Source organism: Tripterygium wilfordii, chromosome 14 (assembly GCF_013401445.1).
Source record: "Tripterygium wilfordii isolate XIE 37 chromosome 14, ASM1340144v1, whole genome shotgun sequence".
NCBI lineage: Eukaryota > Viridiplantae > Streptophyta > Magnoliopsida > Celastrales > Celastraceae > Tripterygium > Tripterygium wilfordii.
The window spans coordinates 11,699,661-11,712,705 of NC_052245.1; the positions used below are offsets into that span (position 1 = coordinate 11,699,661).

At 38.6% G+C, this 13,045-nt stretch overlaps 2 protein-coding genes, 1 long non-coding RNA gene and 1 pseudogene across 3 annotated transcripts; 3 read left to right on the forward strand and 1 right to left on the reverse strand.

Moving 5' to 3' along the window:
• The first annotated feature begins 837 nt into the window (after positions 1–837).
• Positions 838–6,470, forward strand: LOC120015045. The gene is made up of 5 exons (XR_005471664.1): positions 838–937; positions 1,139–1,248; positions 1,471–2,333; positions 3,356–3,583; positions 6,334–6,470. It is a non-coding gene; the product is annotated as an uncharacterized LOC120015045 (long non-coding RNA).
• LOC120015043 (glucose-1-phosphate adenylyltransferase large subunit 3, chloroplastic/amyloplastic) lies at positions 2,461–7,007 on the reverse strand. Its single transcript, XM_038867241.1, has 15 exons — positions 6,256–7,007; positions 5,896–6,009; positions 5,644–5,817; positions 5,436–5,528; positions 5,166–5,249; positions 5,043–5,098; positions 4,755–4,848; positions 4,570–4,682; positions 4,364–4,436; positions 4,151–4,231; positions 3,837–3,923; positions 3,374–3,478; positions 2,997–3,103; positions 2,831–2,891; positions 2,461–2,684 (listed from the first exon to the last, which is right to left on the reverse strand). Exons 1-15 carry the CDS (start codon positions 6,466–6,468, stop codon positions 2,583–2,585), a joined length of 1,557 nt encoding a protein of 518 aa, XP_038723169.1. The 5' UTR covers positions 6,469–7,007; the 3' UTR covers positions 2,461–2,582.
• A 317-nt stretch (positions 7,008–7,324) lies between these two features.
• On the forward strand, positions 7,325–9,407 carry LOC120015044 (annotated as a pseudogene).
• A 230-nt stretch (positions 9,408–9,637) lies between these two features.
• LOC120015042 lies at positions 9,638–11,439 on the forward strand. The gene has a single exon (XM_038867240.1). The coding sequence runs from the start codon at positions 9,666–9,668 to the stop codon at positions 11,361–11,363; it is 1,698 nt and encodes a 565-aa protein (XP_038723168.1). The 5' UTR covers positions 9,638–9,665; the 3' UTR covers positions 11,364–11,439.
• The last annotated feature ends 1,606 nt before the right edge of the window (positions 11,440–13,045 follow it).

Here is a 13,045-nt window from a genome sequence, read left to right on the forward strand (position 1 = left end):
TGCCCACAATTATATTTAGGATGTGACATTAATTATAAATACATATATGTAGAATCTACCTAACATTCAACACTTCATATGAATTTCTTCTAAAAAAAAAACACTATATGAATTTAGGATAAAATGAGAATGATGAATTTGGAGTCTCAAGTATTTTTCATTGCGGCCCAGGCAACTCCAAAAGTGATGGATTGGATCGTCCAGTCCGGCCTGCTTGATCCGGGCCCATAATGGTCCAGTTGGAGCTAGGCACGGCTAATCTCATGTACAACCACCTTCTTCCATCTTGGGTTCTGCCTGCTTCTCGTCTCGCCATTTTTACTGTTCCAGTGAGTTTACAATGGCTTCCACTTCGGCTTATCATCATTATCAGCTTGTTTTTACTTTCCCTCCTTTTATTTTTCTCTCTCAATCAAAAAACCTGAACCCTGGGCTCTCGTCATGCGTTAATTTCATAATCCGACCTCTATCCCCGTACAAGCAGTAATCGACTCCTCCTCTAATGTGACCGTCACGGAGGAGAGCTCTTTGAAAGTTCGACAAATATTCGATGGCCAAGTCCCCGAGCATGTGCTCCGGAGGCAAGTTCAAAGCATTTCGTTTCTTTGAAATTTTGCTCCTCTTTGTTGTTGGTAATGATTTTTTCAATTTGTGAAATTCATTGGATTTAAAACTAGGGTTTATTGTAATTTGTGAAACATACCGAGAGAAGGAACGAAGAAGAAGGCCCTTGTAATGTTGTAATCGTGCAAGGGAAGTGTATTGGTGGTTTATGGTATACAATGTTGAGTGTTGTGGAATACTTTGATTTTTGATGTTGAGGATTGGTGTATGGTGTTGCAGGATAGAAGATGTGGGTTTTGGGGTAGACACAGATATGCAACAGCAAGGTCTACCTGTACTGTCTTCTGGACGCGATTGCATACTTCATGCTCAGGTCAATTCGTGCTGTTAAAACTGATTCTAATATGAATACTTTTATTTTTATTTTTATGTATGTTCAATTGTGCATTAGATGCTTCATGCTCGGTTTCTGAGTTGTATATTTACTGGAAAGGATATGTAGAATAATAAAGAGAAGCAACTTTTTTCCAGTGCGAGGCTAATATATTTCACGTCTTTCTGGTCCTCTAGACAGGTTCTGAGAAGACAATGGCACACCTACTGCTGATATTATCACTTATAAACCCCCAGAGATCTGCCGTGCAAGCACAAACCATGGTGCCCAGCCGAGAACTGGGGATGCAAGTAAGAATAATTCCTGAACTTTGGTAATCTAAATCTGTTATCTTTCCTCTAATTCTTGTCAGAAAAATGCGCATTATTGCAAATGATGAAATCCAGGGAGTTTTACTACAAAATATTTGACCAAGAAATGATGATATAAAGTCGATAATTTTTACTCCATTTGTGATAAGGTTGTTATTTTTTTTATGGGTGAGGTAACAAAAGTTGCTCTGATGCTGGCAGCCAGCCCAGTGGATTCTGGACTGGAGCAGAAGTCATGTACTGTTGCGGCTCTTCTTGATGGAGGAATAGTAAGAAGACATAAGACTTGGCTAAAGATTCCTTCATCTATTGCCATATTTCATTGTTCCATGACTCTCTGGACCCTCATCTAGAGCATTATTATAGGATTGGCATTTTAAAGGAGCTGTTCGCATTGTGATATGCAGTCTTTCTCTCATGAGAAAAAATATGCCAATATTTGAGTCCCGCAGCTTGCTTGTTTTCTCGTTTCCTCTTACTCTGATGATCTTTTCGTTGCTATCTCCTTGTCTTTTTGATAAACATTTTGTGCATTGTGTCTCTTGATGTATCTTTGTCATATATCCATCTCTTGATGTACTGTAACACTATTATTACGTCAGAGGAGCAGTTTGTTAAGGAAAGATACAAGAATGAATTGATGTTTAATTGTGAAGTGCTTACCATGTAGGTGCTAACTTATGCAAATATGTTTGTGTTTGCTTCTGTTCTTGCTTCTCCTTTCCGTTTTTCATGTCATCTAGAGACGCACAATTAGTAATGGAAAATACATCATTTAATTATGTAATATTGGATATCCTTAAACAATATAATATAATCAAATTAACTGTTAAACAATAATGGATGGGAAAATTTTACTGGAAGTCTAGATATCCAGTCTGCCTCGGGAATTTGTTAGATAGTTGAAAGGATAAAATTCCTGGTTAGCTTGATTCCTGGAGTACATGGTTCAAGTTTAGGTTCATTGATTGGATTGCTATTTGCTAATAGGTTTGGATTAAGGTTGAACACATGCATGTTGATCGCAGTTCACTTAATCTTTGCAGCTGCTTATTTTGAGAGTTGTAAGTTGTTCTCTTTGAACATCAACCATTTTTTTTCTCCGTCAATGTAAGTGAATCAAAGAATGATATACAAAGTTCAAAATGTTTCTGTTTTGGAGATGTGAATGTTGATTGATTCGAACATATATGGTTGGCTCATGGTATTTATCCAGTTATTCCATTCTCAGAAGTAATGGTTCATTTCTCTTGTACATGTTCCTTATCCCCAAGCCTAATCAGAAAAAATATATGAAAACGTGGCCATGTCTTCTATATTACTAATCCATCTTGGATTACAGAGTTTTTTAGTACGACAACTATGCCGGATCGTATGTAGAAGCCTTCTGATGATCTATCTGCCTCTTGTATGCCCTGTTTATCCGCACATAAAGCACAAGTCAGACCCAAGTTTGAAGTTACAACCCCTAAACTCCCTAAGTCACTGGAAACATGCAGTTTTGACTCTATTATCATCTTCAAAATGAATCGTATCTGCCATGAGTGTTGAAGAATCTTACCTCTGAGTTTGCAATAACTACATTCTTCCCAATTCTGGCATTTTTGTCAATGATGCACTCTCTGCAAAAATTTATAGAAGGAGACATCAGATTGAAGAAGAGATCAGAGAATAACATGATGTCGGTCAGTTTGAATATACGAGAGGGATATGTTAGCTGATTATACTTGATTTTGCTATTTTCGCCAATCCCTATTGGAACTCTGCCCTCAGCTAATAGTGATGCTTTTTCAGCATCAGTTTCATAGTAATCTGCACCAAGCATTACGGTATCCTGCACTTGTATGCCAACATATAGAACAGTGAATAGGCAAACAGAAAATTCAATATCAGATGGTTGTAGCCCTAATACATGAATTCCTCAATACAATAACAAAAAGACATGCAGAAGCTAGATTGTTTTCCCTTTTCTTTTCTTTTGAATGTCTAAGAGATTAAAGTTGATCTTCACCTAGAACATCATTTCTTAATTCATTCTACTATTTTTTATTCTGTAATTCTTCAATGAGAAGCTTTATGACTAAAGGGATATACAGCACAGAACCTTTAAGTGAGCATTGGAGTTTATTCTGGATCTGATACCAACAACACTGTGCTCAATGAAGCAGTTTGTTAAGAAACTTCCATGAGATACGATGGAATCAACAATCTGCAGGAAAATGAGTGAAAATGTTACTCTCCGGAGCAGATATATCAAAAGAGTAAACCAGGGAGCAGAGTTGGTCTACAATTGCCTCAACAAGGTATCCTACAGGTATGCACTGTATGTCCCTCTGATGAATCTCTGTTGACTTACGAATGATTAAATATGTACATTTTCTATGATTCTTTCCCCGCCTTTTTGTAAATGAATAGGAGTAATGATATAATATGCTTTTGTGATTAGTCTTATAGTGTGTGCTGTAAATAACCTCATACTATAGAAAATGATTCCCCCGTTTAATGATTAAGTGCGAATAACCCAATAAGAAAATCTGAATAGAAAAGTTCTGGACAGTTCTGCTGACCTTGCTGTTGTCAATCTGCGATGGCGGTAGATTTCTTCTTGATGTATATATTGGCTTGCTTGCATCATAGAAGCTAAACCTTGGAGGCTGAGAGTTACAAGAACATATAAGATTTTTTCGGACGCAAAAATTTATTTTATCTAAAACATGAATGTAGTAGACCGTCATGTACTGCATCTACTAAATTATAAAACTTAGAAATTAAATTTAGGTTGGCATTTCTTGAACTTGGTTCCTCTAACTCTGCATGTAGTCTATGACTCTATGCTGAGCCTTTAATGCTGAAAATGGTAACTAAGAGACATGTTCCTTACATGCTCAGTGAGGGCAAGGTTTGCCTCAAAGAAGGATCTGATGGTTCCGATGTCTTCCCAGTAGTCATTGAAGAGATAAGCCTACAAGAAATTCAAGACAATCACCAAAGCCAGTGAATAAACTCTCCTATCAAGCCAAATTATGAAGTTTAAAAGATTCTAAATAAATGACATTTCTCTCCCAGTCAAAATCTAGAAAGATTGAATATAGACCTTTATGTAGAACTCTTTGGCTGAGGCAGGGATTATCTCTGATCCGAAGTCATTTGCAGTGGGGAAACGCCATCTGATGCGAGAAAAATCTTTAGATTAAGTTAAGTCAATGTTTGATATGCAAGCATGTGGATCATCTTATCAAACTCGCATTCATATATTTACTTGAGGTATAGCTAGGCTTAGGTACTGGAGAAGGTTAATACCTTAGCAGATTTAATAGTATCTCCTTCTTGAATACATAAACACCCATAGATGCAATGTAAGGTTTCTTTTCAGCCTCTTCCCGTGAAAGTCCTAAAACCATTGTATCTACTGCCTAAACCACATAGCGAGATTAGAATAACCACTCAAAAAGACTTAAAACTATCCAAAGTTGGGAGAATGTTACCATTGCCTTCAGGTCATCCCCTTTAGGCTTCTCGCTGAATGAAAGTACCCTTCCTTTGTTGTCTATCTTCATCAGACCAAAATCTGAGGCACGACTATCATAAAAACAGAGGAAACTTTCACTAAATACCTAAAATAAGAAACTATGAATTTCACAAGTATAAGAGCAAAATCCAGATCCTTTAATCACAAGGTAATCGAAGATTTTTATTGGATGTATTCAAATTTGACAGTGATATTGGAACTTGAAACCTCATGGAGCTCAATTTAGATGAAGACAGCAACCAACCTATCATCAATTGGCAGACTAGAAAGGGTGATATCTGCACCACTTTGCCGATGATTCTGGAAATAGTAAGATTTAGTATACTGTCATATGAGAATTAACTGTTGGAACACATCCACGATTTACCTGAACAAAATCCATATAATCCATTCGATACAAGTGATCCCCAGAAAGAATTAACACATCCTCAATCTCCCTACTTCTTTGATCCTGCAACATACAAGGCACACAGTACAACATTAGATTATCCTGTCAAGTTCTGTATTTTCTTGCCCAATTTTGTATCTTTTCGGACATCTCAGAATAAATGTTATGCTGATTTTGACACTCATTAATGGCAAAAACTACATCTGAAATAATTAGCACCCATAAGAACTCAGAAGAGATTTTGAGTACCTCGAAAAGCCAATGAAACTGTCTGACAGCATCAGCAGTACCCTGGAACCACCTTTTACCTTCCACCCCAGGAGTTTGAGTGGCTGATAGAGCCTGTGAAAAAAGGGATCTATTTACTGAGCTTGTAATAAAAACATCAGCAAGCCCATGTAGAGTTTTGTGTTCTTTGCTGGTAATAGGTTAGTTTGGTGAATTCTTCAATATGTACCTCGACATAGCCCTCGCCAAATGTGACTCCATTACCTAAGTTGTAAGCACGAGAAAGATGTCTATTGAGTGATGCAGAGTTAAACTGAGTGAGAATGTAAACTTTGTTGATTCCACTGTTAATGCAGTTGCTCATTGGCACATCAATTAGCCTGTATGCACCTCCAATAGGGACCTAAACACCATGTGAAAAAATAAATACACCAAACTTCATTGCTTCATTAAGACTCATTTGAGCTTGTATAAGACTTACAGCAGGTTTAGCGCGTCGTTTGGTGAGAGGGAAGAGACGAGTCCCTGCTCCTCCTCCTAGAATTACTGCCACTACTGTCCTTGGATCCCTCTTTTCCATCTCTAGGTCCCTCAACTGCATCAAGATTATGCATTCAATGTAACATTGTGAATTAACTCGTTTTTGGGTCATCCAAGAGAGTGTTAGAAGAACAGATGTACATTCTTATCCCTGCAATAGGTAGATGATGTCGAATGGGATGTTTTCATGGTTTGAACATGTAATACTTACTTGTGGTGGAACAAGATATGCAAATTATACACACACACACACACAACATGATACCTTTGATACTTTGAATTATATCTTCTTTGCACATACCTTGGACTCACCAGCTACATCTGCAGTGAGAGTCATGGATACACGTTGCCTAACAATCTTATTTCTATTTCCTTGTAGAGACTGTGGCAGCTTGAGCATATTTCCCATCAGCATTCCATTGCCAAACTTAAGAAGCGACCGGTCAAGCCCTGTCGAGCCACGCAACTGGCGAGTGGAGGAGAGGGAGAGATGGCCATTGGCAGAGACTGCCATTTTCTTTGAAACTCAAGGATGAAAGTGGAAAATGAAGTAAGGCTTTTGTTGGCCAGGGAAGAGCTACAATCTTTGCTTACATGGAATGGAATGCATGCCATTGGAGGATTGAGCCACGCTATCCAAAATCAACTGCATCCACCAGTTTTGAGTTTTGCCTTCTTTGTGGCTCCTGTTACTGGGCAAGTGATGATATTACCAAAATGTCCTTATGGTTGTTTGGTTATTACGGATTGAGGAATATGCCACGGACTGAACTGCACCTCCGGGATTTTTTGTTCTCAACTTGGAAATCAGACAAGAGTCCATGAAAGCTCCTTCAAATGGCAAATTTTCATGATTTGAGTGTGACTTGTCGCTTTGCACATGTGAACATTTTCACTTGTTCGTAAAAGATCCAAGCTTTGAGTTGAGTTCTATCTTATGGCCCATTTATCAAATGGGCCGAATCCAATAACCAACTCGGCCCGATTTGTTTCGGATCCTATTGATTTTGTTTCCATTAAATGAAAGTATTTAATTATTTGAAGGAATCCTGACGGCGTCGTGTTAGTTGATTGTAGCAGCTTCGTGTTAAGGAAGGTGAAGATTATTTGCACTCCTCATGTCTCATTCACACCCTCTTTTCCCCAATTATCAAACACGTCCTTAATAAACCCATTCACACCCCAAATCTCTCTCTTCTCTCACGCACACCATCATCGACCACCACTGTCACTGCTTATTCCGGCTATCGTTTCTAGCCATTGACCTACCGAGAGCTTCTCTCTACCCTCACGAGCATAACCCAACCAACCTCGCCTCAAACCGTCGCCGGTAGCCTCTGGAATCGTACTTGGAAACTCACGACCATAGTGAAGAAAAAACTTCGATCCGGCGAACCACCACCGCCGCTGACTTCATCGGCCAGAGACAAACCCGACCTAGCTCTTGATCGACCAGAACTGACACCGAAATGTCCTATTAGAGTTCACCGGCCAAAGACTCGGAATGACTAAGGGGCGTGTTTGGTGGTTGGGGGAAAGGGGGTGTGAATGGGAAAATGGGGAGTGGAAATAGTCCACATCTTAAAGAAATACCGACGGAAGTACTGGAGTTGAAGGCCACAACCTTCCTAACTTCTCTTTGGTCTCTTTTAAGTTTTAAGGACCCGTAACCAGCGATTGCTCTGTTTCAACATCAGCTGCAGCAACTGCAACTGCAAAGATGGCATCTTCCCAGGTCTTCATTGTCCTTCAATTGTTTCTCTTCTTCATTCTCTCTACAAACAATCTAGTCAAATGTGATGGTAAGAATCTGCTTTTCTAATAACTAATTCGTTGGTTTTCAAGATTCTTGGCTATTTTTTTTTGTGTTCCAAATTTTTAGCTTATAGGTTTAATTCTAATATCTTGGATTCTTGATATTGTATTATCTTCTGCATCTTTGTTGAACTATACATCCGGTACTCAGCTTTTTAGTTCTTGGGGACGTGGTTAATCAACTCTGCTTGATATGGGTAGACTGGGTTTTTTCTATTTTCTTTGAATACATAACATTTTAGATTTGATCCTCTGGGTTGTCGTAGCGTCATTGATTTGTTCATGATTTTTTGTCCATAATAAGTATTGCTATATTATTAGAGCATTATCTGCTCATGAGGTATCTGGAAAACAGGAAGCCGTAGATCAAGGTTCATGAAATTTTCATTTGAAGCCTCTTGTTTCAGAATTTTTATTCCGAGACTTGGTTTTTGGAATTCTGTGTTCTAGTGTTGTATTCGATAACAAATACGATTATATCCGTGGAGAAAAAGGGCATAAGGAAACATATCGTAGAATCATTCTTCAGGTTTCAGGACTTCTTTTCTTGATCCTAAATTCTAGGAATTGAAAGAGTTGTGAAAATCTCTGTACTTGCTAGATATTAGGTGATCTGTGTGATTCTTATTTATACTTTAGTGGCTTTATATATCTGCTATGCTACCTTCTTGGGTCAAGCCCCAATCAATATTCCAAATTTATCAGGCTGCATTTGGCATACTTGTATCACAATGAGGATGGTCAATGCAAGTACCCATGATCTTTATGTGTAGTAGAGCTAGTTCATTTCTTGCTAATTTGCTTGTCTGTAAAACAATTCAGAACTTGTTATTCAAATAGCTTCTCCACGTTAAATTAAAGGATGAAGCATTTTTGCCAGATATACCTGGTGATGGTTGAGCTCACCTAATGGCTAACGCAGGTTATTTAAATGGATTGTTGGCAAAAGACCCTTATTGGAAAAGCTATCATTACTTAGCATTTTCTTTCTTTCTGTGGGCTCGTGTGTGCCCGTGTGAACATCTTAACAATTAACACGTGTTTACTTCTCTAATTTGAGATGCAGATGATGCTCTTCTCCAAGGCATTAACACCTACCGCGACCGGACATCCCTGAACTTGGCAACACTAACAAAGAATGGCAATGCAGATTGTCTTGCTGATGAAGTAGCTGACCAATTTAAGAACCAACCTTGCACAAGCAACAACCGGTGCTCACACCATACCAGGCACCGAGCCTCAGCTTTCTAACTACCCACCCTTCTAGCCAAATGCCATTTGAACGTCTCCAATACAAGGGATGGCAATGTGATGCCTGCTTGTGTTCCCAACCTGGTTCCAAGTCTTGTGCTATCCAACTTCACACAGTCTCTGTACTCCGATAATCTTAATGATACTAAGTATACAGGAATTGGAATTGGTTCTAAAGGTAATTGGATAGTTGTTGTTCTCACCACAAACACACCTGAGGGGAGTTTTGTGACATATAATGCAGCCAGGTTCATCAACATGACTGGTGTGTTACACCCCTTGGTCTTTTTACTGATTTCTTTCTTTCTTGCTGTTGCAAGCCTTGAATTTCTCTCAATTATTTGGGCTTAGGGGTGCCCACTTTCTCAATTTTTTCCCCCAGTTCCTTTACAGTGGATAGAGAAATGAAGTTACACTACATAGTTTGTTTTGAGTCTTCTGACAATTTGTCTTTATGTTCATTGGTATTGAATGCATAAGGGATCCACACGGTTTCACAGGAGAAAAAGTGAAAACAATAATGGAGGTTCGTGGGATCCACACGGTTTCATAGGAGAAAAAGTGAAACAATAATGGAGCTTCAATTCAACTGGTATATTTGGATGAGTTTTCCACGGTTTCATAGGAGAAAAAGGTGAAACAAGAATGGAGCTTCAACTGGTATCTTTGGATCACTTCCACCAGCATGATTTTGTGTTCAGTGAAGAGCTATTAAATAACACTGATGGTGGGGAAACTTTATGTAATGTGTGTTTGGAACCAGCGGGGCTGTTGGGTGCTACCTACAATTGCATCGACTGCTATTTCTTTCTCCACAAGACTTGTGCAGAGCTACCCAGTCAAATCAAGCACCCCCTTCACCGCAAACATGGTCTTGTTCTTCTCCCAAATTCACCGTATCGTGGCAGATATGGTTGTGATTTCTGTGGCATAGGGTCTGAAAACTACGTCTACCATTGTTCTACTTGCCAGTTTGACCTGCACCCCAAGTGTGCTATGCTACACCGATGCTTCATTCAGCCGGAAAGTCAAAATCATCGCTTCACTCGCTTGAGCAGGTCAGATCCATTTACTTGCAATTTCTGTGGCATCTATACAGACCGTTGGATACCTATTGAATTCGTCGATCGTGATCGCAGCCCTTCTTCATGCACCGAGTGCCATATCGTTGTCCATAGGAAATGCATCTCACTGTCACGCTCACACACAATCAATATAGCACGACATTATCATTCCATCACCCACACTTACTTCATTACTGAAAATGAATCAGTTGATATCAAGTGTAGAATTTGTTCTGAGGAAGTGAACAGGGAATTCGGAAGCTATTGCTGTCATGAATGTCGTTTCGTTTGCCATGTGAATTGTGCACAAGATTGCGAAATGGGTAACAGTTCATATTCATTAGATGAGGAGCTGATCTATTGGCCTCAGATTGAGGACGACGACATATTAGTCCAAGAGAGTGATCATTGTAGCCACAAACATAGGTTAACTCTGGAGGTAGATCATGAGGTTAAGGACAATACATATTGTGATGGTTGCATCCAACCCATCTCTGCACCATTCTACCGGTGCGAAAAATGCAATTTTAATCTTCATAAACTGTGCAATGAATTACCTCCCAAGATAAATCACCCATTCCACAAAAGACATCCCCTTACCCTCTTTTCAAAACCAGTTGGCGCTTACATTTGTGATGCTTGTTCAAGATATTGCAACGGATTCATGTATAGTTGTAGCATTTGCGAGTTTTCGCCCAAAATAGATGTAAGATGTGCTTTAGTTAATACATTGAAGTTCAACCATGATGGTCATCAGCACCCGCTCACTCTCACAATCAATAATAATTCTAATATTGATTGCGGCAAGTGTATTGCCTGTGGTACTACCGGTTCACGCTACTTGCTAAAATGCAACGCTTGTTCCTTCAGCTTGGACTACAGATGCGCCACTCTACCTCGTACAGTCAAACACATGTATGATGATAAACATCCTTTTGAGCTCACATATCGTACAATCGATGATGGGTCCGATGAGTATTATTGTGATATTTGTGAAGAAGAAAGAAATCAACATCATTGGTATTACTATTGCGCCAAATGTGACTATGCTGCTCATCTCGGATGTGCTCTGGGTGTGGCACCTTTCATCAAGGGAGGAAGACTTTACGGAAGATCAAGTTCCGTTCACCATCACGATCTCTTTTATGAACGAATGGCGAATTACGGGCCTCCTTGTAGTTCATGTGGTAAGAGATGCTATGATGTGTCACTTGAATGTCACGAGTTGGACTGCAATTTTAGGCTTCATTGCCACTGTATATTTAACTGCTATATATGATGATGATGATGATTGATTATTGATCTTGTATATTTAAGAAACATGTTTGGTTCTAATGAGTATCCTTATTGTGCTATTTGTCGAGCTGAAGAAAACCCGTATTGAATATAACAATTTATAACTGTTGTAAAAATGATGGTTAACCATAGTTTGACCATTATTAATTGAAAACTCAATAATATTTATTAAATGAAATTTATGGGTAATTAATCCTTCTTATAAGGACAATAAATTGGAGCAATTAGTGTGACCAAATCATTTTTTGGGTCAAGGATCATGCCCACCATATCAATGGACAGTTCTTGGTCAAGAGGTGTGCCCAGAAAATCAGCAACCACTCTCTCATTTTTCTGGGCAATTGGTTACTCCAGCTCCTATATAAGAAGACATGCAGCTTCATTTCAGAGACACACGAAAGTTTTTCTGTTGCCACGAAATTCTTCTACTTCTCCCCTATTGAAACTAAATTCTTCTACTTCTCCCCTATTGAAACTCTGTCAAAATTCTAGTCTGAGAGTGCTGTTCGTACTTGGTTCATTTTGTACTACATGTTTTGGAGTGTCACTAACAAGGTAGTGAAAAGAGCGTTGTATCTTGGGAGGTGATTGTTCGGAGTTTCTAGAAACCGCGAGACAGGAGCAAATTCACTTTAAGGAGATTGGATGCACACCGTACCTCGCTCTTCCTTACTGACATTCTCCTCTCCAGCTGCTGCAAACTTCGGTTTTGGTATTCTTAATTCAACCCAGTGTTACTATTTCTAATTGTGTAACTTGGTTGTAGAACATGTAATATATTCATTATTATATTTGTTTATGCATGCTATATATCCAACAATAAGATGAAAAGAAAAAAAAAAACCCGGAGAAAAATAACAGGTGCTGTCAAAAACAATTAGAGAAAATTCATTATGTGAAAAATCTGAAAAATTGTTACAACCAGACTTTTAGTAATTTTTCTCTCACCCAATGACCTAATTACACCCAAAAGATTTTTCACAAAGTTTTCTCTACCTTGCTCTTATAAGCTTACCCACTCTCATGCATCAAGTACATATTTATATAAGGTTGTACAAAACCTAATGTTAGTCAAACTCAAATTACTAATACTCGTCACGAATTACTAATTCTATTCCATCTCGAAAATATACATTCTTTTTGATCAATACTCAACATAGCTGCCATGTTACCTCCTTTGGTCAAGCCCCAATCAATATTTCAAATTTATGAGGCTGCATTTGGCATACTAGTATCGCAGTGAGGATGGCCAATGCGAGTACCCATGATCTCTTTGTGTAGTAGAGCTAGTTCATTTCTTGGCTAATTTGCTGGTCATGAACCATTGGATTTAATGAGTTGTATCATGTGGGTATGACAGTTTTGGGTTATCGGTTGACTTTTACTACTGAATGCCCATATTGACCAAGCTATATAAATAAATCATTCTGATTAGAGATGATTAATTTCAGTTATTTCCTAAATTTCTTACATCAGCCCAAACTTAGTGGAAGATGTCCTCCTTTTTTTTTGGCTGGTCAATTATAAGTAATTGGTCATTGAATAATTATATGCAGATTTAATCGAAGAATAATTATTTAGTTGGTCAAATGGGCTTGGTCAAACTTGACCCAAAAAAGTTAACGGGCAAAGCAAGCTAGGGTTTTGGTCCAACCCATACCTTAA

Excerpts from the sequence above, each read along its gene's own strand:
- LOC120015043 (XM_038867241.1), bottom strand. The coding sequence starts at position 6,468 with ATGGCAGTCTCTGCCAATGGCCATCTCTCCCTCTCCTCCACTCGCCAG. Across the intron at positions 4,683-4,754 it reads GGGATGACCTGAAGGCAATG|GCAGTAGATACAATGGTTTT; the intron begins GTAACATTCTCC and ends TATGTGGTTTAG. Across the intron at positions 3,479-3,836 it reads CGCAGATTGACAACAGCAAG|ATTGTTGATTCCATCGTATC; the intron begins GTCAGCAGAACT and ends ATTTTCCTGCAG.
- LOC120015042 (XM_038867240.1), top strand. The coding sequence starts at position 9,666 with ATGGAGCTTCAACTGGTATCTTTGGATCACTTCCACCAGCATGATTTT.